Source organism: Syngnathus leptorhynchus, chromosome 20 (genome assembly GCF_054491065.1).
Source record: "Syngnathus leptorhynchus isolate UIUO chromosome 20, UIUO_Slep, whole genome shotgun sequence".
Taxonomy (NCBI): domain Eukaryota; kingdom Metazoa; phylum Chordata; class Actinopteri; order Syngnathiformes; family Syngnathidae; genus Syngnathus; species Syngnathus leptorhynchus.
This window is the reverse complement of record NC_141214.1, coordinates 7,067,000-7,086,264: the sequence shown is the minus strand read 5'-3', so window position 1 is coordinate 7,086,264 and position 19,265 is coordinate 7,067,000. Positions and strand designations below refer to the sequence as shown.

The 19,265-nt window shown below is 48.9% G+C and overlaps 1 protein-coding gene across 3 annotated transcripts; it reads right to left on the bottom strand.

The window, feature by feature from the left end:
- Positions 1 to 3,089: 3,089 nt before the first annotated feature.
- Positions 3,090 to 16,880, bottom strand: kcnq4 (potassium voltage-gated channel, KQT-like subfamily, member 4). 3 transcript variants are annotated; one of them, XM_085900582.1, is made up of 14 exons: positions 16,328 to 16,880; positions 11,217 to 11,307; positions 10,635 to 10,761; positions 10,392 to 10,567; positions 9,999 to 10,121; positions 9,804 to 9,914; positions 9,638 to 9,733; positions 9,463 to 9,551; positions 8,709 to 8,852; positions 5,837 to 6,069; positions 5,673 to 5,772; positions 4,864 to 4,995; positions 4,658 to 4,796; positions 3,090 to 4,557 (listed from the first exon to the last, which is right to left on the bottom strand). In XM_085900582.1, exons 1-14 carry the CDS (start codon positions 16,645 to 16,647, stop codon positions 4,351 to 4,353), a joined length of 2,088 nt encoding a protein of 695 aa, XP_085756708.1. In that variant the 5' UTR covers positions 16,648 to 16,880; the 3' UTR covers positions 3,090 to 4,350. The 3 variants fall into 3 exon arrangements, with proteins under 3 accessions (XP_085756708.1, XP_085756709.1, XP_085756710.1); XM_085900583.1 differs by lacking the exon at positions 8,709 to 8,852; XM_085900584.1 differs by lacking the exon at positions 8,709 to 8,852 and having other exon boundaries at positions 5,837 to 6,066.
- Between the last annotated feature and the right edge of the window lie 2,385 nt (positions 16,881 to 19,265).

Here is a 19,265-nt window from a genome sequence, read left to right as displayed (position 1 = left end):
TGATGCTCTCACTGGAAGGGTCAAATAGTAAAGTGGACAACTTTCAAGAGAGTGGCGTGGGACAAACAGCACCGTCTGGCGGCCGAAACGTGTATTGAGTTATATCATCTCATTCAAAGTAGAGTCTCCTAATGATGTTATTTTGTCAACCAAAACTCTCAAAGTGCTTCAAGGATTATCCTGGAAAATAAGTTCAAAAGCGTTCACTTCTGAACTGGCGGTAATTGTACAAGCCTGCGATTGTGCGCATGAGTAAGAAGCCTCGGGTGGGACCCTCCGCCCGTGACTCAGGCGCCAACCGGGAGTGAATCATGGCCGCTTTCACAAGTCGTGTAGGCGAAGGAGTGTCGGAAGACATTTCATATGCTGCGCTGACACAATGACATCAAACATCAGCATTTGCTGTCGATGGTCATTTCCGACAATTGTGTTGACAACGCGGGTAGCACACGCACGAACGCACACGCACGCACACACACATGATTCTGTCAAAGCAAAACTGGAGGCCTCAGCCGCAAAGGTTGAATTCACATTCAACTATGCTATTTGGCTAACGCTAGTCAATCCATTGCGGTTGGCGGCAATCCATCTACGTTTGTAAGAATGTCGCGAGGATGAGCCGTCACTCTAAAGCTTCTCGGCAACAATCGTCCCTTTCATCGGTGCCGCCGTGATACTTTGAGCGGGCCGCAGTCGGCGAGGGCGACGACGACAACAAGGCCGCGTCGTGTTTACCGCTCGTAGGGAAAAACAGGACGCCCCCGCACTGATGAGAAGCGCAGACGTTTGGGAGGAGCGCTCGCCTTTTCCTGCCATTGATCCAAAATGAAAGTTTCTCCACAGTGACTTTTGAAATGAAACGAGTGCCACAGTATCATGAAGATTGACGATACCGAATGGAAGATTTGGATTGATCATGTTTAAAAGACAACACTGAATGTGTATTGATACCTGAAATATTTGGTGTCAAATAGCACAAAGCGGGATTTTGACGTGAAACACAATATGGCTATTTTATCCCAGCTTCTCCTCTTCTCTCCGTAATCCTTCTTCCGTCTCACATTTCTCCACTTGCTTATCTCATAGACAAAACACCTTGTCCCGCCTCTGCCCTTATTTTCTTTGCCCGGGTCGTCGCAGATGTTCCCGCAACAAAAAGGGTTCTGTTGTTGTCTTTGTCTTCCATAGGACAGCAAATAAAAGCTGACACATTAAAAATCAATTGAGTGTCTTTTTGTGATCCGTCTGTCACCTTTGATTCATATTGAGTGTGAAAGCTTCAAAGTCGTAATCGGCGTGGGTGTGAGGTGGGTTTGCTCTTAAGACCCTCACTCAATACCTGGCCGTCACCCAATATTTTGGGGCCACAAAAGGACACACCCTAGCGAGGAGGAAAACCGTATCACTTCAAATTTAAAAGCAAATCGAATAGCAATGGCAAATAACGAGCTGATTTTTCACGGTGTCAAGCCATCGTTGTTCAGTGCCAACTACTGGCCAGGAGGACTTACTAGATGTCAGTTTTTCTTGAAGTATCGATGGCTGGTATCGGCAGTCTACTCAATACCTCGAAATAAGGTGAGCGAATCTATCACAAAAGTGCCTTTCAAGAATGCTTTTTTATTTTCTTCAGGTACGGAGAAACTAAATGTGCCCTTCTCATGTGACTTGTTACTCAGTTACTTGCAATAAAAAGTTAGCAAGTGATAAGCTGCTCTGACTTAGTTTTTCCTTCTAATTTTAGCACTCGATTCCCTGAAAAGCATGTTTGCCAAGAATAAAGTCCACTCTTTATATCATTTGGACGCTTGCGTCTGTTTGCCTCGTCTTAAGCTGAAAAACACGCATGTGCCGGTACAAAGACATCCGCACGGTTTGTCGTTGTTTCGGCCGGCCAAGCGGAGGAATTCCTACGGGACGTCGGGCCATCCATCACGTGACCGAGACCATCACTGTAGCGACAAACAGTTCCCATTTAGCAGAGGAGGTCACAATGTCAAGAGTTGGATGGAAAGTTAGGGCAAGAAATGTTGTTGCTACCAATTATGAATGATGTTTTTTTCTAATTTATAAAACTTGCATGTCGTCATTTTAAAAAACCAGCCATGTTTTTGTGTGTTCTCAGGTAAGGAAGGCACTGGCATCATCCGTACAAGAAGGTCCCGCCTCCTCCCTCCCTTGCTCGGGCTCCTGCGGGATTCCCCGAATATTTGAGATACGGTATCAGCGTACGTGTGTGGAAGCAAAGGCAAAATAAACAAAGATTGTGAGTGAGACACAACAGAATGAAAGGGATACTCCAGACGTGATCAAGCATGAAAACGCTTTGGAGGGTGAAGGCAGCAGCAAAGCTGAACTGGATGGACATGAACCGTCAACAGTGGCAATGCCAAGTGCCCGTACACGTGCTGCGCTCTTACACAAGAACAAAACCAACTGGAAATGAAAAATCGGCCTCATAGCCAATTTCAGTCCATGATTGTCCATTCATCATTCGGAGGACACCCGAGAGGGAGGAAAGACCAAACCCCGTCTGGGTGTTCGCCAACCTGTGCAGGGCTCCAAATGAAACAACCTCCGCAATCAAGTATATGAGGCGTTGACATCCATCCCGGAGATTCAAGTTCAGCGACCTCACGCCGACAGGCAAATTTAAACATGCGTGAGCTGGTCAATTTTGAGCTGCAAGAGGGACCATTTTTTGCCCTTGGTAAACACTTTAAAGTTGGAATGGTTTGAATCGGTTAAGAAATGAGAGAGAATTACAGAGAAAAAAAATTGCATTTTGGGAATTTTTGGTGGGAATTTTTACGACGCAACGTTCCAAAGGTGAACTGAATGTTCTGAATGATTCCAAATGGGAAAAAATTTAATCTGTTTGTGATTGTCTGATTGTGGCCTTGGGAATTTGTAGTGAATATTTGGTAGAATTTTTTATGAGAATGTAGAATTTTTGAAACCTTGAAGAGAAGGAAAGTGTGTTGAAATTGGAATCGTGAAAAGAAACATTAGGGGAAACCGTGAATTTTTTGGAAGGGGAAAATGGGAATAAAATACAAAACAATAAAGTTGAAGGTGTTTACAGCATAGATTCTAAAGATCTTTTATTGAAACAAATAAATTAATAAGACGTGAGCTAATTCTACTTTCGGCAGATGCACATCATCATCATCATCATCATCAGTGCGGAAATGGGCGACATCGCTGGAAGGTGGAAGACTGTCGTTAGCATCGCTAGCTTAGCATCGCTAGTTTAGCATCACTAGCTTAGCATCGCTAGCTCAGCATTTTATTGCTTTAATCGGTGTGATCACTCTTGGAAGGACTGTGTGGAGCTGGAATGTCAAATTGGCGGTAAGTCAGTGATGGTGGTGGTGGGGGGGAGGTGATGTGATGAGCGAGCAAACGTGCAGAGAAAGAAAAAGAGAAAAAGAAAGAGAGACATGCTAATGCATTTAGGCGGGCAATTGCTCGCTCGCTCGCTCTCGCACGCTTTTAGCGCCCTCTAGTGGCCTCAGAGGTAGGTGCGCCATGCGCTGTGTCAGGATTCAGGTTCATGTCCATTTCATGAGGCACACTTGATTGGACAGCACGAGATCCAATCAAATCAAATATAAAAGCTATGCGTATTGATTGACTCAACTGGGGGTGTGGAACAATGCATATTTTCCTCTCAAGTAATGAAGACAATTAAAAAAAAAAAAAAAAACTGAAATAGTTATCATTTGCCAAAATCTGGGTTTATGCAAAGTCATGTTTGTTAGCATAAATGCACGTTTTTAATTCATTAATCCACATTCAGTATTAATAAAATCAAATAATCAATAAGCAAAATATGTCATTAGTTGTGGCGAAGAATTTAGAGTTATTTGATTGGATCCCGATAGTTAACAGTGGAGGGTTACCTTCAACGATCAATTGGACAAGTCACTTGTGCTATCTTCATTTTTTGCCTTTTTTTTAAAATTTCCTTCATATTTACAACACAGAATTCCGTCCACGTGTGGGTCCTTTGAGAGAAGACGGAGTCGGCGCGACTGAAGGCCCGCGTCGCTCTAACCCTGACAAGCGCATTCATCTACCGCATGCAACGTCGTTCTGGGATGCCACAAATACACAAACGTGGCTCCACCGTGCGTGCATGATGCCAAACATGGAGCCGTCAGTTCTTTTTTTTTAGAGCCTTACATTCATCACAGTATCCTGAAAAGAGGATTTTTGTTTTGCTGCCCCGCAGCTGGAGACCTAACCTGTTCAGTGTACCTTGAGGGACAAGCGAGCGTTGCTCCTCAAGAGGGGTGGATGCCTGGCTCTCAGCCCCCCCCTCAACCAACCAAAATAAAGGTCCGGCTAGGACTCCAGGGCGGCGCTGTCGGACTGCGAGAGCGTGTTGGCCGAGGGGAAGAGGTCTCTTTGGTTCGTCGGGCTGTGGTAGTCCGACGTCATCTCGGCGTCCAGCAGCAGCGAGGACAGCGCCAGCTGCGAAGACGAGCCTTTCTTCAGGCACGTCGAGTACAAGTTGAGCAGAAGGTCCAGCTTGTTTTCGATGGACTGAATCTGGACAAGGAGCCAAGCGGACGTGTGTTGCGCCACTCTTCCCCTTGCATACAAATCATGACGCAGACAACCTTGAGGAGAGCCATTGGATTTCTTGTACCTGTTTCTCCACTTTGACCACACGTCCCATCATGCTGAGCTCATCCAGGGAGTCCAGTTCCAGCGGCGTCTTTTCGCCCTTTTCCGGGCGTGCCTTCTTGTCGGACTGGACGGTGCCTCGCCCGATGATCTGGTCCACCCTGGACGAGAGGGGACGCGCATTCCTCAAACTCATCTTCTCCTTTCTTCTTCCTCCTGGCAGCTTACCGCATCTGCAGGCTCTTAATGCGGCCCAGCATGTCCAGGTGTCCCGCCGAGTACTGCTCGATGACGTCTTTGACGTCGTACGGACGCAGCGTCTCCTTGAACTTCCTCTTGGCTACCAGGAACTTCAAAATCCTGCCAACACGCAGGCAAAGAGAAACGTTGGGCGCTTCCTGATGCATGACCCCCCCCCCCCCCCAACCACCAGCTCACAAGTGAACAATAAAAGCCCCGCCGCCGAAGATTAATTAGAGTCTCCGATGACCTTATCGTTCACAAACAGGCCCGTCAAAAAGAGCCAAGTGCAGATATTCTGACGATGAAGATGAGACATTTAGCTCATCAGGATTTGCCGCGTCAGCAAGTCGGGAAACGACTTGAGCCACCGTCGGTCGCACCATCGCCGCCTCTAACGGACACTTCGAGGGAAGACAAATGACCTTCATGGACACATGAATTTGGGGAAGAAACTTGAGCTCTTGTGAGTCGACATATTTGCACCAAATGACAACCCGATCCATCAGATGAAAAGAGAACCTTGCGCCAGTCAGCTTGCTTTTGACTTTCTCAATTTATTTTGCAATTCAGCAAAGGGCGGCTCGAGTGACCGACCCCCCCCCCCCCCCCCCTCCGGTTCGTCTACCCGCTGACGCTTTGAAATGTAACACGCTAGAAATGCCGGAAAAACGGACCGTCGGCAAGAAGGGCGGAAGGACCGAAAAAACACACGCAGGATGCACGACTTATTTCAAGGCGAGGCGGGACTAAAATCGCTCGATGGGACCGATGAGGATTGTCTTCTTTGGACTAACCTGACCGCTCGAATGAGCGTCTTGACGGCGGGAATGACCTCGTCCATGGCCACGTCGCAGTAGCCTCTGTCCTCCACGCCGTCCTCACCCGGTACCTCGACTGCATGGGGACGGACCAGCGTGAAAGCCAGCTGAAGGAAGGCGCCGGTGACAGATGCACTTACCGTCTACGGGGGGGCGGGCCTTGAGCCGCAGCGAGGTGCGGAAGCGAGTGCGGTCGTTGAAGCTCCAGCTCTTCTGCACCTTCCCGGGGCTGGCCGCGTCGGGGACGTTCTCCTGGCTGGGCGAGCGCCTCACGGTGGGACCCGGCGCCTGGGGCGACGACGCCTTTCCACGGATCACCTGCGCCGAGCGGGAGTTGTTCATCCGGATCCTGTCCCGGAAGCCAAGTTTACTGCTGGGGAGCAACAGGGCGAGAAGGAGTTAGCTGGGTTTAGTGCTCCCTCCCCCCCCCCCTTTTTGGGATCACTGGGCCCATGCTGCAAAGAACAGGGTGCAAGGTGGCCGTCATTTCAAATATTTCGACATGTTCCTGTTAATTCGACTGGACTTGATTGTTTTTTTTGGTCCCGTTGGGATGGGAACGTCCATGCGTCTAATAAAAGGGATGAAAGTTGGGTTACAAACTGGGAATGCTGGCAAACAAGCAAGAAGCCGAGCACAGAGCACGTCATTCAAAAACGGCAACAGGAACCATGGCTGACTGATTTGATATCATGACTCAAGAAAATGCTGTCCAGAATACAAAAAGCCGCTCCCTTCATCCCATGGCGGGAGAGATTAGGCATCCAAATCCACTTCAAAGTGCAAACACACGCACGCTTGCAATAAAAGCCATGAACAAAAAACGCACCGTCGCGACATTCCGAAAGCGCCGTGGTCACGCAGCCGTCCATTAGCGACACGCCTTTTCGCAGAGGCGCGCGTTTTATTGGATGAAACCGCGATACGCTCGCCGGCAATTTTCACCAGTGGGCTGTGAAAGGCAGTGCATGATGATTTAGAACATGGCCACTCAAATGCAGGTTCGGCATTAGAAAAAGTCTACACCCCCACTGATTAGAGAAATTTGCTCCCGCGTTGGTGTGTGCAAGGGCCGTGTGGAGCTTGAGATGATTTTTGGTGGCAAAATTTTCCATGCAAAAGGAAACATTAGCGCACTTAAAATCTTGTAAATAATAAAGAAAGAAAAGTGAGGCATGCTGAATGATTTATACGTCATGCAGGCCGGCTTCCTATTAGACATGCCGGACCGGTCACGCACGCCGTGCGGGTTCAGCACATGCGTTCTATGCCTTGAAGCTTTCGCTGTTTCATTATTTCATAGTGGCGGCGGCGCGTTAAAAGATGATTTGTTTGAGTTCCACGTTCACGGACCAGAGATCAGTGTGATATTTGTCTCATCGTGCAAAAGCCTTGTGGATGTGGAAATATTATTTCATCAAAAAGGGATTGAAATTTGTTGTTCTTATAGATTTTAAATTGTCAAATTTTTTTCTATTGAAACTAAATCATTTAAAATATATATATTAATATAAACGGCGGCTCGGTTGAGCACCGGGTGGCACGTCCGCCTCACAGTTAGGAGGGTGCGGGTTCGATTCCACCTCCCTGCGTGGAGTTTGCATGTTCTCCCCGAACCCACTCCAGCACGCCCGCGACCCCCGTGGGGACAAAGCAGTTCAGAAAATGGATGGACGGATGGATATTTATATAATTGGATATGTATAATTTACATTTATCAAACCATACTTAAAATGTTTATTTTTATTGTAATTGAATGTAAAAACAATACCATTTAGTAAATAATTCAATAAATAGAATTTTTGGGGATAAAATGATATTTTATTTAGATTAGTGAATTAAATACACATATCTTTTTAATGTCATAATATAACAATTTCAATCAAGTAATCATGTTTGCTATTTTGTTATCGCGTCTAATCATATACTATAATGTCATACTACAAGTTTTCATCGCTCAGCATTTCCACATTCAGGCCGGATTTTCTCGGCAAATTGAGACTGACAGCTCTGGTCCGCCAAAAGGGTACAACAGGCAAGACTGAAGTGTGAATGTTAAAGGTCAAAGGTGCATGGGGCACAGGCCGCGCACAGATACCTCTGCTTGCATCCGGCATGAATCCGGAAGAGACCTCGCTTTTTTGCGAGGACTTGACTGGAGGAGGAGACACACACATGGCAGAGAGGGTGAGGAGGGGGGCGGGGGGGGGGGGGAGGTCGAGGGCTATGTGGAGGGAGGGGGTGCAGGTGAATTGGCAAGTGAGGGAGGGTGGTTTGAATATTCCAAATAGCCTTAAAACTGCCAAACTGATTGGACACTACATTGTGCACACCTGCTACTTTTGCAATCCAATTGAATAATCTGTCTGGTCGTGCGCGACACTTCCAGAGTCTATCCATTAACAACAATTCCTCCAACCCGCCAAAAATATTTGAGGCTATCACACAATCTTCAACCACTGCAAGTTAGGCAAGCAGAACGGTCCAAGGCCCGGCACACCAACATGGAGGCTGAGGACATGAAGCACAAACCTGCACGGCGCTTCTGGCCTCCTGAGGACACGACAATTGGGTGGGTGTCACGGTGGTGACCACAAAGACAACAAAAGGGGAGAAAAGTGAAAAGAGTGAGGTTGATGATGATGAAGAACACAAAGACGGCGGACACAACGCAGCGACACTGCAAAAACTCCAGCAATAATGATCATTTCAAATGGAATTCTTTCTTTTGCAACACACAAGTGGCCTTGTGAAGACATGACTTGAGGTTAGCTTATCTGGCAATCGATCATTTGTAGTAACAAGTCACAACATTGTCAGAGTTCTTTTGGCAGCCATTTTTTTTTTTAAATTCCTCATTTGATTCCTTTTTAAGCTTGTTTTTTTGCAGCGTCTAGTCAACACAGTTAGTGCGGTTACATCGCCGTTAGACGCACAGCAACACAAGCTCGGGTGTGTACGTGTGCGAGTATGTGTGTCCCTGTCACATGGGCAACGGTGCAAGGTGCGTACCTGTCCCCTGACATATAGGGGGCGCTGTAGGGCCGCAGCCCTGACAACTGCGTGTGGTGGAAGTTGGCGCTGTATGGCGGCGGCGGCGCCTTCTTGCTGGCGTTCCGCTGCCGCTGGAGGTGACTGTACAGTAGCGTCAGTTCTCTGACGGCCACGTGCACAAATAAACATAAAACATGACAAATTCAACAGAATGACAAACAAAAAAATGGGAATGCAGAAGGCAAAATCAATAGAGGCCACAATCAGGCTCAAAGGAAGATGCACAACAGAGAAGACACCTACAGTGGAACCACAAGATTGACAAAAAGTCACGTTAACAATTAATTAATTCAAAATTCAAAATTTGGAATTCACACGGTGGTGACCCAACATCTTAAGCTAAAGCCTGATTTCAGTTTTTTTTGCATCTTGGTGGTTGCACTGTATACATATTTGCCGTGTTTCTCTGCGCTCACTCTCTTTTTCAGCAAATTAATGAAATTAATGGCAAGGGAGGAATGGCAGAAAGTAAATCAAACTGAATCAAATATGGGAGATAATTCCCTGTTATGGGGAAGATCATTAAAAGCAGGAGTCAGTTGGGGGGGGGGGAATGTATCGTGTATGTGCACTACAGTGCGTGTGTGTGTGTGTGTGTGTGCGCGTGTCTGCACGAGCGCGCCAGCTAACGCTACAACACGTGCTGATCCGAAACACGCGAGCAGTGGCGAGCCGGCCGGCCGGCCGGGCCAAGCCAAGCGGCGCGTGTCACCTGAAGGAAGGTAGCATGCTGTCGTAGAAGTACCAGGTGGCCGTCAGGTACGAGTGCTTGGCGTCGGTGGAGTACAGACGCCACGCCGCCTGCATGGGCGTCACAGGTAAATGCGTTTACACGCCGAGTCCCGCCCGCCCGCCCGCCCGCATCGTCGCGCTTTTGCAGCTGCTACCTGGATGAGGTTGGCGGCGGGCATGCGGCGCTTCTCAAAGTGCTTCTGGCGGTGCTGCTCCTGAACTTTCAAGGCAAAGCCCGAGCCCAGAATTCCCTAAAAAAAAGAAAGAAATGAATAAATAAGAGCGAGGGGTGGAGGGCAAATCATCATCATCATGACTGACAGCGGGCAGGGCAAAGAAGGAGACGCCCAGGAGAGCAAAGCCGGCCGCCAGCAGACGACCCTGCCACGTGCGGGGGATCTTGTCGCCGTAACCGATGGTGGTCAACGTGATCTACGTAAAAAAACACAAACATGCATAGGAAGTACACATTTGACCATTTCTCAACTCTTGACTTCCTCCAAAAGCACTACTCACAATGCCCCACCAGAGGGAGTCTGCGTAGTTGCTGAAGTCAGTGTTGTCCTTCTCGGCCTGGTAGACCAGGAAGGAGGCGAAGATGAGCACCAGGAAGCCGATGTACCACGCCGTGAACAGCTCCTGCCGGATCAAGCCGGAGCACGCAAAGTCAGCGCGCGCCGCCATCTATCCATCCATCATCAGCGTCGGAACGCCGCGCGCGCTCATCATTTTCCTCCTCATCAGCACAAACGAGCCTTCCGCTAGACGCTAATCACGGAAGGGCCGCCCGTGGCTTATTTTTCAGCTTTCATCCCATTAAGTGGCCATTAGGAAGCTCGGAGAAGGCCGTAATCGTTACCGTCAGCGTTCGCGATCCCAATCGCTCCTGTCAAAATCTTGAGTGGTCACCTTGCTGTGAGCGTAGACAACGGATCCCAGCAGCTTCCAGGTGCCCCCCCGCCGGTCCATGCGCACCATGCGCAGGATCTGCAGGAAGCGCATGCTGCGCAGCGCCGACGTGGCGAAGATGTTGCCCTGCGTGCCCGCCGCAATCACCGCCAGCGACGCCACAAACACGATGAAGTCTGCCAAACAGAAGAAGACATCAAAAGGGCAACCCCGAAGAGGGGCCCGGAAGATCGGCTGACCCACCGATGACACAGAAGGGCTTGCGGGCGAAGCGCAGCCGGCCCTGCCAGCCGCGATATCGGCAACAGCAACCCGCCGCCCAGATCCTGATGAAGTACTCCAGGCCAAACACTACGATCATCACAAACTCCTGCCAAACAAGAGTCAGCATACATACCGGCTCGGCCCAAAATACAACCAGTAGATAAGAAACGCCAGAGGTGGCCGGGCGGGCAAGGGTCGCCGGAGGGGAGGCCATCAAGAGCTCGCATCACGGCAGCAAAAGATTATTTATGGGATAGCGATTAGGATTAGCGGACGGGCTCTGCCATTTCCTGCTCGCTCAACAGCACCCGAATCCCCCGCCGCGCTGCTTAGTCGGCACTCTGCAAACAATGACCACGCTACACACACACCTTCTTTAAGGTGAATTGAAAGCGCTTTTCAAGCACTTTTAGATGTTAAGCTTTTAATCTCGCAACTGCGCTCAATCACCAGTTCTACACCATTAAACGTAAAAAAAAAAATTTCAAGTGCGAGAGGAAACCAGTGAGTGTGTGTGTGTGTGTGTGTGTGTGTGTATGTGTGTCTGGGCACGGGCGTTACCAGTATGAAAAGGCCCTGGTTGGCGACCCTTTGGTGTTCGGGGATAGTGGAGAAGACAGAAAGCACCAAGCAGCTGAAAACCAGCAGAAAACTGAAACACACAAGACACCCACAGCATTTTTGTCATCATCGTCAACACAAAGTGCTTGAATGAAGTAGTGGCCACTTCAGGTGGAGACTAAAACAGGGCATAAATTTTGCTTCCATTACACGCTCTACTTGGCGGCTTTCTGGCGTTAGCGTAAACAACCAGACAGCAGCTGAGAGCTTTTTTTTCTTCATCCCGACACTTTTTTATCCCTCGGATGAAGTTTGCAGGAAGGTCGCCGGCGGAGTGGAAAGTGTGCGTCGCGGCCAGCTGGCAGCGGCAAACGCAAGCAAAGTACGAGTGCACGCAACAAGCACCTCAAAAACACACACCATCAAAAAAGAAATGATCATTTGGGTTATTTTGGAGCTTGTGTGTTGATTTGTTTATCATCTTGCGTTCTGCTTCGATTTCATCTGCACAACGTCGACTTTGCAAAGGTTCGTGAGGTTTGACAACAAAGCTTTGCAAATGCAATTTGGCTACCTGATTGCTTAATGGACGGCACGCCGGCGAGGAAGGGGGCGAGGCGGCTTTTATCGTCATTTTGCCGCCGCTCTCACGTTACCCCGTGAAAATTTCCCAGAGACATTAACAAGCACGCCAATTTGATTCAATTAAGTGCCAATGATGAATGTGCCAAAGACGCGGGAGGCCCAAGCAAGGAGGAAGGACCGCGTGCCTGAAAGGGGATTGCGGGACTTGATGCCAAAACAACAGCGCGACTGCACATTTGCGTCAAATCGAGATGACTTTACAAACTGCACCAAAAACAAAAGCAAAGGGGAAAAAAATGACCACACTAACAAAAAATAGGAGACGTTAAGTGCTTTTTTTCCAAAAGTGCTAAGTAAGCAAGTGCTGGAGCACCCCCCCTTCGTCTCCCAGGAAGTAGGAGGAGGAGGTGAAAGGGTAGTGCTGTGATTGTTAGCTGACGTGACTTATAAAAAAAAAAAAGGTCTTCCTGGGAGCTCCCATGAACGCCGATGAATGATTTATTTGCAGGAGAACGCACAACATGGGCGTTTGGCATCGCGGCCGGCGTGGTCAACACATGCTACATTCTAACAGACAGCCAATTAGGTCGGGCGGAAACAAAATGGAAGTCCGCCAGACAAGTTTATGCCGTGGGTGGGAGGGGCTTCTGTTGTGTGGAAACTGCGTGAGAGGGGCTTCGCAGAAACTTTTGTGCATTAAAAAGGCCGTCCGTCGCTGTTGTTTTGGTGCCATCAGATGTTGCACGATGGTGCCGGTTAAAATGTCAGCTGCGGGCTAATTGGCCGCCCGCTGCCAACAATACGGCATATAAATGTCAGGGACACTTTCAGCTTTGTCGCCGACATTCGTGTGACGGGTTCCGTGTGTGAGGAAGCCGTTTCGTTGCAAACTCACGCAGCTCTCCGACCGCTGCAAACGAAGCTGCAAAATGGAGGAGCTCATTCAAGGCCACGCATATAGGCCAAGAGGTCACGGTGGGGGGTCACAGTACTATTAGCTTTAGCATCAGAGCTAATGTTGCAGACAAAAACATCAACTCTATCTTTTACACACACACACACAGATAGACAGACAGACAGACACGCATGCAGCAGGCAGGCCTTATAAATCCCGTCCCGGCGCGTTGTGATTGTGTTTGAGGCCGGTCGCCATGGTGCCGCTTCCTGGCGTGTTTACAGTGAGCGTCGCCATAAATTAAGACCATCTCAACAACACTTAAGCACGTGGGCGCAAAAGCGGCTCAGGCGCCTGGACCGAGGCCTTTGCCTTCGCAGGACGCGCAAAACCTCTCTAAAAGGCCAGCGAGACGGTCGTCGCCTCTTGATGGTAGCTGATGGAAAAAATAAAACATACACACGCACATGCTCTAATGGAGGTTCTCGTGAGCGACAAAGATGCTGACGCGGGAATACGGCACGGCACGCTTTTCACGGCAATGACATCATCCAGCTGCAGACACGACACTTTAGCCGTAGCGCCTAAACGGGTTTGAAGTGGCACAGGTAACAAACGACCCATCGCTGGCGTAAACAATCCAGTCACCGTTCCTCGTCAAAATGTTCCGGCTGTTCCCGGCTTGTCACCGTCACAGCTTAAGCGATGACGTGGGTGGCGGGGGGGGCTGATTTAAAGCCATGTGAGAACCAAAACACGGGCAAGCGGGAAGGGGGACAGAACTCCCACAACGGCTGAGAGCTGTCGGATCCAGAAAGAGCTTGGGGAATGCCGGTCATCCGAGCCAGAACTGCCACCTCCTTTTAAAATCTTGGACTTGCAAGTATTAGGCACCTCGCTTTGCGGGAGGTTTGAGGTCTCTCCTATATACGTTTTAGCCCTGAAAGGAGAAATGGAGGCAGACGACGCGCGGGGACGGAGCATGCCGACACGTCGACAGCGCGGCTAATCGGCAATGTTGGCGGCCCCGGAAAACTTTCCTCCAATTTCACATAGCCATTCATCAGCCGGCGGGCGGAAGATCCCTTCGTGACGGCCTTTAATCCCGGTGGAAGACCGACTGGACGGGTGCGGGGACATGTATCGGGGGTTTTTTTAGGGGGCGGGGGCCCGAACTGAAAGGAACCTTTGTGGAGCAAGCATGTCTGTTTTACTTGGCACAGAGTTAAAACCAGCGCGAGACGGCAAAACGGCGGGTCAATTAGAGTGGGAAGCCCGGCTAATGAGAGATCCAGGAAGAGCCGGCCAGCGAGCGGCTAAAGGCACGGGAGTCATAAAGGATCGTTAATGGAGCAGAATTTACACCGGCCGCAGACGTCAACACATCAAATTAAAGTATGGCCACTTAAAAATGCATAAAAGCACAAAATTAAACCAAAAAAAAAAAAGTCATTTTGTGACATCATCATCATCCTGCCTGTGAATTTAGAATTTGTTTTTATGACCTTACTCCTATTTTATTTAATAGTAGATTTCAATTTTTACTATTATTGCTTCGTTCATTTTGTTGACTCATTTATATGATATGATTTTCCGAGCATGTTTCCGCAACAAAAAGGGAGCGCATCCTTTCCTATTTGCGCCCGCCGACAACATTTCAAATGTTTTTGCACGCCGCCGCAGTTGCCAGCAAGCGTGCACGGAGGCTTCTGTTGAGACTTTCTCCCAGTTCATCTATAAATATGGTGACTTTGGCCTCAAGCTTTCCTAAACACACACGCACACACGGTAGCTGGAGGGAGCGTAGGCCATAAAAGGTGACAGGGGATGTTTTCCAAAGACTGACAGCGACTTACTTTGTGCGATTGCAATGGAAGAGACGTGAACTATCGTCCGGTAGTTTTTCAACGACCCGACGACACGATCGCGCCGAGAACCAGAAGCAAACCGTCGCGCGTGTTAACACGGCGCCGAGGTCAAAAGTCGCCATAAAAAAATAATAAGAGTCGCCCCAATCAATAATTCATGGACACTCTATTTACACCTGTCAATCAATCACTTATCAATCACAAGATCACGGCTGACCTCTCATCCACAGGAGCACTTTTTTTGGTTTAGTTGGGACAGATTTAGTATGGAGTCTCAAGGAACGAGGCGGGCGGAGCCATGGGTTCATGTGAAGCGCTATATGCGGTCCTGGATGAGGGGTCAAAGGTGAAGGCAAACATTGACCATCCCTCAAGAGAACCTCGTGTCTCCCTGATATTTGCAACTTGCATAAAAGTCGACACACTCGTTGTTCATGAAATCATGTCAAACCATTTTTTTAGCATGATAATGGCTGATCCATTTTAAAAGTCAATTAAAAAGCTGACCAGAACACCTAAAGTTTAGTTGGAGGGTATCCTGCAGTTGATTGATTTAAAAAAGGAGGGGTGTGTAAACTTTTCATAGCCAGCGTAGCATAAGACTAGGCCAAAATGTCGGAAACACTTTTGAAGTGGACTTGAAGTGATCTCTTCAAACAAGCGTGCCGATTTTACTGCCACTCAAGTGGAGCAACACAACCTGACACGTGTCGACGGAATTGGAATTCTGATTGGATGTTTAGAACAGTTGTTCTTTTTTTCAATTGCTTGAATTTTATACCCATTGTCCAACCATCTTTGTGCCCAGTTCATGGTTTTGAAATTTAGAACTGCTGAGCTCTAATTGGCACAGTAAATACACACACTGACATCACTTTCCCAAAACAACCGTTTAGACAAAATGAGTTCCTAGACACCTCACTGCAAATGGATGACTGAAGTTAGCGCTTGGCTCCTCCACGGTAGCAATTGAATTAGCAAAGCTCAAAGCCGCTTTAAGCGGGCTTTGGTATGAAACCAACTCGTGGTTCCGACCCAACATAACAGGACTGTCGAGATGTGAAATCGGATCCCGGCGTGTTGGCAAAAAACAAAATCCGGGATTTCCCCGGGCGGGCGGGCGGTGGCATCAGCACGGCGGCGGCGGCAGCTGCGGGCGGCCTACGGGGGGCGGCACACGGGTACATGCGTGTCATGTGCCAAAGGACAACTGTTGCGCCGGCCCGACAAAGCAACGCTAGCTGACACGCTTTACAAATAAGTGGCGAGTGAACTTTGACTTTGGCCAGGTGCTCGACGGCCTCGCTGACGCAGCGTTCTTCATTTGACAAGGACAATAAAAAGACGGCTTCATCCTGACTTTGTGAATGTCAACAGTGGCCAATTAAATTCAATCTTTGGCTTCTGGTTGGATTGAAAACATTGCTTCTAACTATTGAAATGGTTTGCTTTTAAGTGGCCTTGACACCAAAATAATTCAAGGATTAAAATCTGCGTCTTGACCAGTAGACATAATTGCAACCTTACTTCTGCTGAACCCAAAGAAAGGTTTTCTATGCTGTTGTGATGGACTGCATGAATTGTTAGCCTCATCAATTCTATCGGAATGGATTGATTTTAATGTCTCAAATTTCCCTCACGTGATTACATCGTGGAAATTGAAGAGCGGAGATCCTGCGGAGATGATGCTGCCTGCGTAATTGGAAGATACGTCAAACTGCACGTGATTGGACTTTTTGTGTAAAAAAGGAGAGTATACTCACATGAAGACGTGGTAGATGAAGGCCCATCCCCGTGGTCGTTCCAGAATGTTATACAAGTAGTTTTGCAGCTTGCGGAAGCGCTTGCTGCTCTTTGACGCGCTGGCCCGGGGCCCCGGGGGTCCGGGCAACGGCGTACCCAGCAGCCCAGTGCGGTGCGACGGCAAGCTGCGCTCGGGGGTGGACGGCTCGCTGCGCTCCGTGTGCACAGCGGTGAGCGCCACGAACTCGACGCGTCGCTCGTCACTGGCGCCCGGCGGCGGCGATGGCGGCGGCGGCGCCAGCATTCGGACGCCGCCGTTGTTGGACGGGCTCCCCAACATCAACGTCTCAGGGGCGCAAAGTTGGGCTCCATCCGAGAACGCTCCGCACCCAAAAACACAAAAGTACGCGTGGAGGGGTTGTTTTTCTTCCCTTGCTTGAACGACTTGAGTCAAGTAACAGTCGCCAAGGGAAGCGTCCGGACACGCGTAGCGCGACCTGCAGACTTCATGATGCTTCCTTGCTGGTTTGGAGATAGTGGCGTGCGTTTCCGTCCACTTTGAGCGAGTCCAGACCAGGTGGAGAAGGGAGGGTCGCGCGCACGTCAGCCTATAGTCGCTCCGCCTGCCCGGTGGAGTGAGTGCGCGCGCGCGTCGTTATGCACTCGCACCAAAGTCAGTCAAAGAAACTACGACTCAATTGGAGTCATTCAAATAAGATGAAGCAATGAAGTGAATGCACCTTAATAACACATTTATCATATTTCTGTTTACGTTTCCATCCATCCATCCATCCATCCATCCATCCATCCATCCATCCATCCATCCATCCATTTTCTATACCGCTTCTTTTTTTTTGCAGGTTTTGGTGCGTGCGTGCGTGCGTGCGTGTGTGTACTTTCAACATGCAACGACCTTGTTACTTCACATGCGACAGATGTCGTGAATGCTTTTCAAGTGTGGAGAAGGGGGGGGGGGGGGGGGCTTGGGGGTCAGTTCTATCAATGTCAAGGGGAACAGACCTTCACACAACTGAAGTTTTCAAGGATACCTCAAAGAGACGAAATGGTTTCTTCCAATGAAAATGTCAGACTTTCGTTGTTGTCTGTGGCTTTCTTGAAACTTTTAGTTAACAGCTGTACTGGGCCAAACCAAAATGGCTGACCTTCTGTGCGTTTTTTTAGTATATGGCCTTTAAGATTTCCATGTCAACCAAATTTCGGGTAAAACTGGCTTTCAACAGCAATGTCACCATTGACTAAACATAGATTGTAAATGATCAGTGGAGCAACTTATCTCATGCGCTTTACGATGTGCCAAGCAGCGGCTTCTATTCTAATCTGAGGAACATTTCCTTCACCTTTGCTCCGCAGAAAGTCATTGTGAGCAGAGAGGGGGTCGCAGAAGCAGCAGAGACAGGTGCTGGTGGTGCTGGTGGTGGTGGTGGGGGGGGGGCATAGGGGGGCACAGAGTACAATAACAGCCTCCTTGCAAGACCTAAATGCACAACCGGGCGCCACCAAGATCACCTGTCAAGTGGTACCTTTGTCATCTGACCACCAAAAGGTGACATGGGCAAAGGCCACGCTGCAGTTCCTGCAACCTAACAGCACAATAAAAGTTTTTTTCCAGAGCAACACCAATGTTAACGGTAGGTCCGGCACTTACGTCGACTGAGCCGACGTGCGGGAATGCGGCTGGAATGCCTCACGAGTCACAAATCCGGATTTAAGATCTTGCCGGGGTTGGCTCGTGGCGTGGAGTTTGATGTGGCTAATCTCTCAAAAATGGCTTTCACCTCTGCCCTTTGAACTAAATACAAATGCCACACAAACACCAACAAAAACGGGTTTGCATGAGGATAAACAAGACTCTTCAGGATTATAACCCATCAAAGAATTAGGCATATGTGCAAGATGACTTCAGTAGGCATCTGATGTGCGCTCTTTAGCCACCAGGGGGCAGCACAACACACACAGACATACTGTACTACACAAGGCTTGATGCAACACAGAAGACCAATGAAACTAAACCGCAGTTGCAGTGTTGATCTATTTTTATTTATTTTTTTTGCTGGGGGATAAAGGGACTTTGAACATTTTAAGTCATAAAAATAAATACTAATTATAAAAACAACCACTGTTTTTTGTCTACAAAAGTGAAAGCAGGTGGTAACCAAGAGTCAACACAAACCCACCTTGTTCATAACAAGCCTCCTTCTGTTGCCCCCCGCCCCCCACAACAGCAACAACAGTACCGGCTTCCAGCCTTGGGCCCCACGGGACCTGATGGGGGGCGGCTCCCTGACAACCCCCAACAGCTGAGTGGGCTCAGCCCGCAAGCTCTGGCGCTGGAACAAGAGCACGCCTTTCAATCCACATCATCGACAACGTCTCGTATCGGAGTGGAATAACAGTCGGGGATCACCCAGAATGAGGGTGAGGGTGCTCGGGGCGGTCCGGGCACCCTCTGCCATGCTGTTCTTTTTCCACTCCAGTCTGGTAGCCACTCAGGGAGAGGAACTGGGAAAAGGGTCTACAGGGATTGCAAACTACTCCAGTCAGCAAATGTGCACATTACAGTTGGACCACTGCACCTCCCCCACCCGCACCGACTTTTTTTTTTTTCCCCCCACCGCTTAATGGCCTTCTCGGCCCTGGAGTGGTCCTTATTTTATCACTTTCCTTGAAGTTCTGCTCTTTGGTGTGTCTGGAGAAGCTCATGTGGAGCGTTGACACAACACAGTGGCGTACCATTAGCATTGTGGGGGGACGGGCTGCGGAAGGAATTCAAACAAAAGGATGGAATGAGATGGGAGAACGAATATGAGGAGGAAATTGGATATTGCTGTCATGACTTTTTTACATTTCGCCATGAACTTCATCTTTTTCATTCCACCAATTCACATTGGGTCACTCAGACAAATCATTTGACCTTGGAGTAAAGGTTCTGTACGTTCC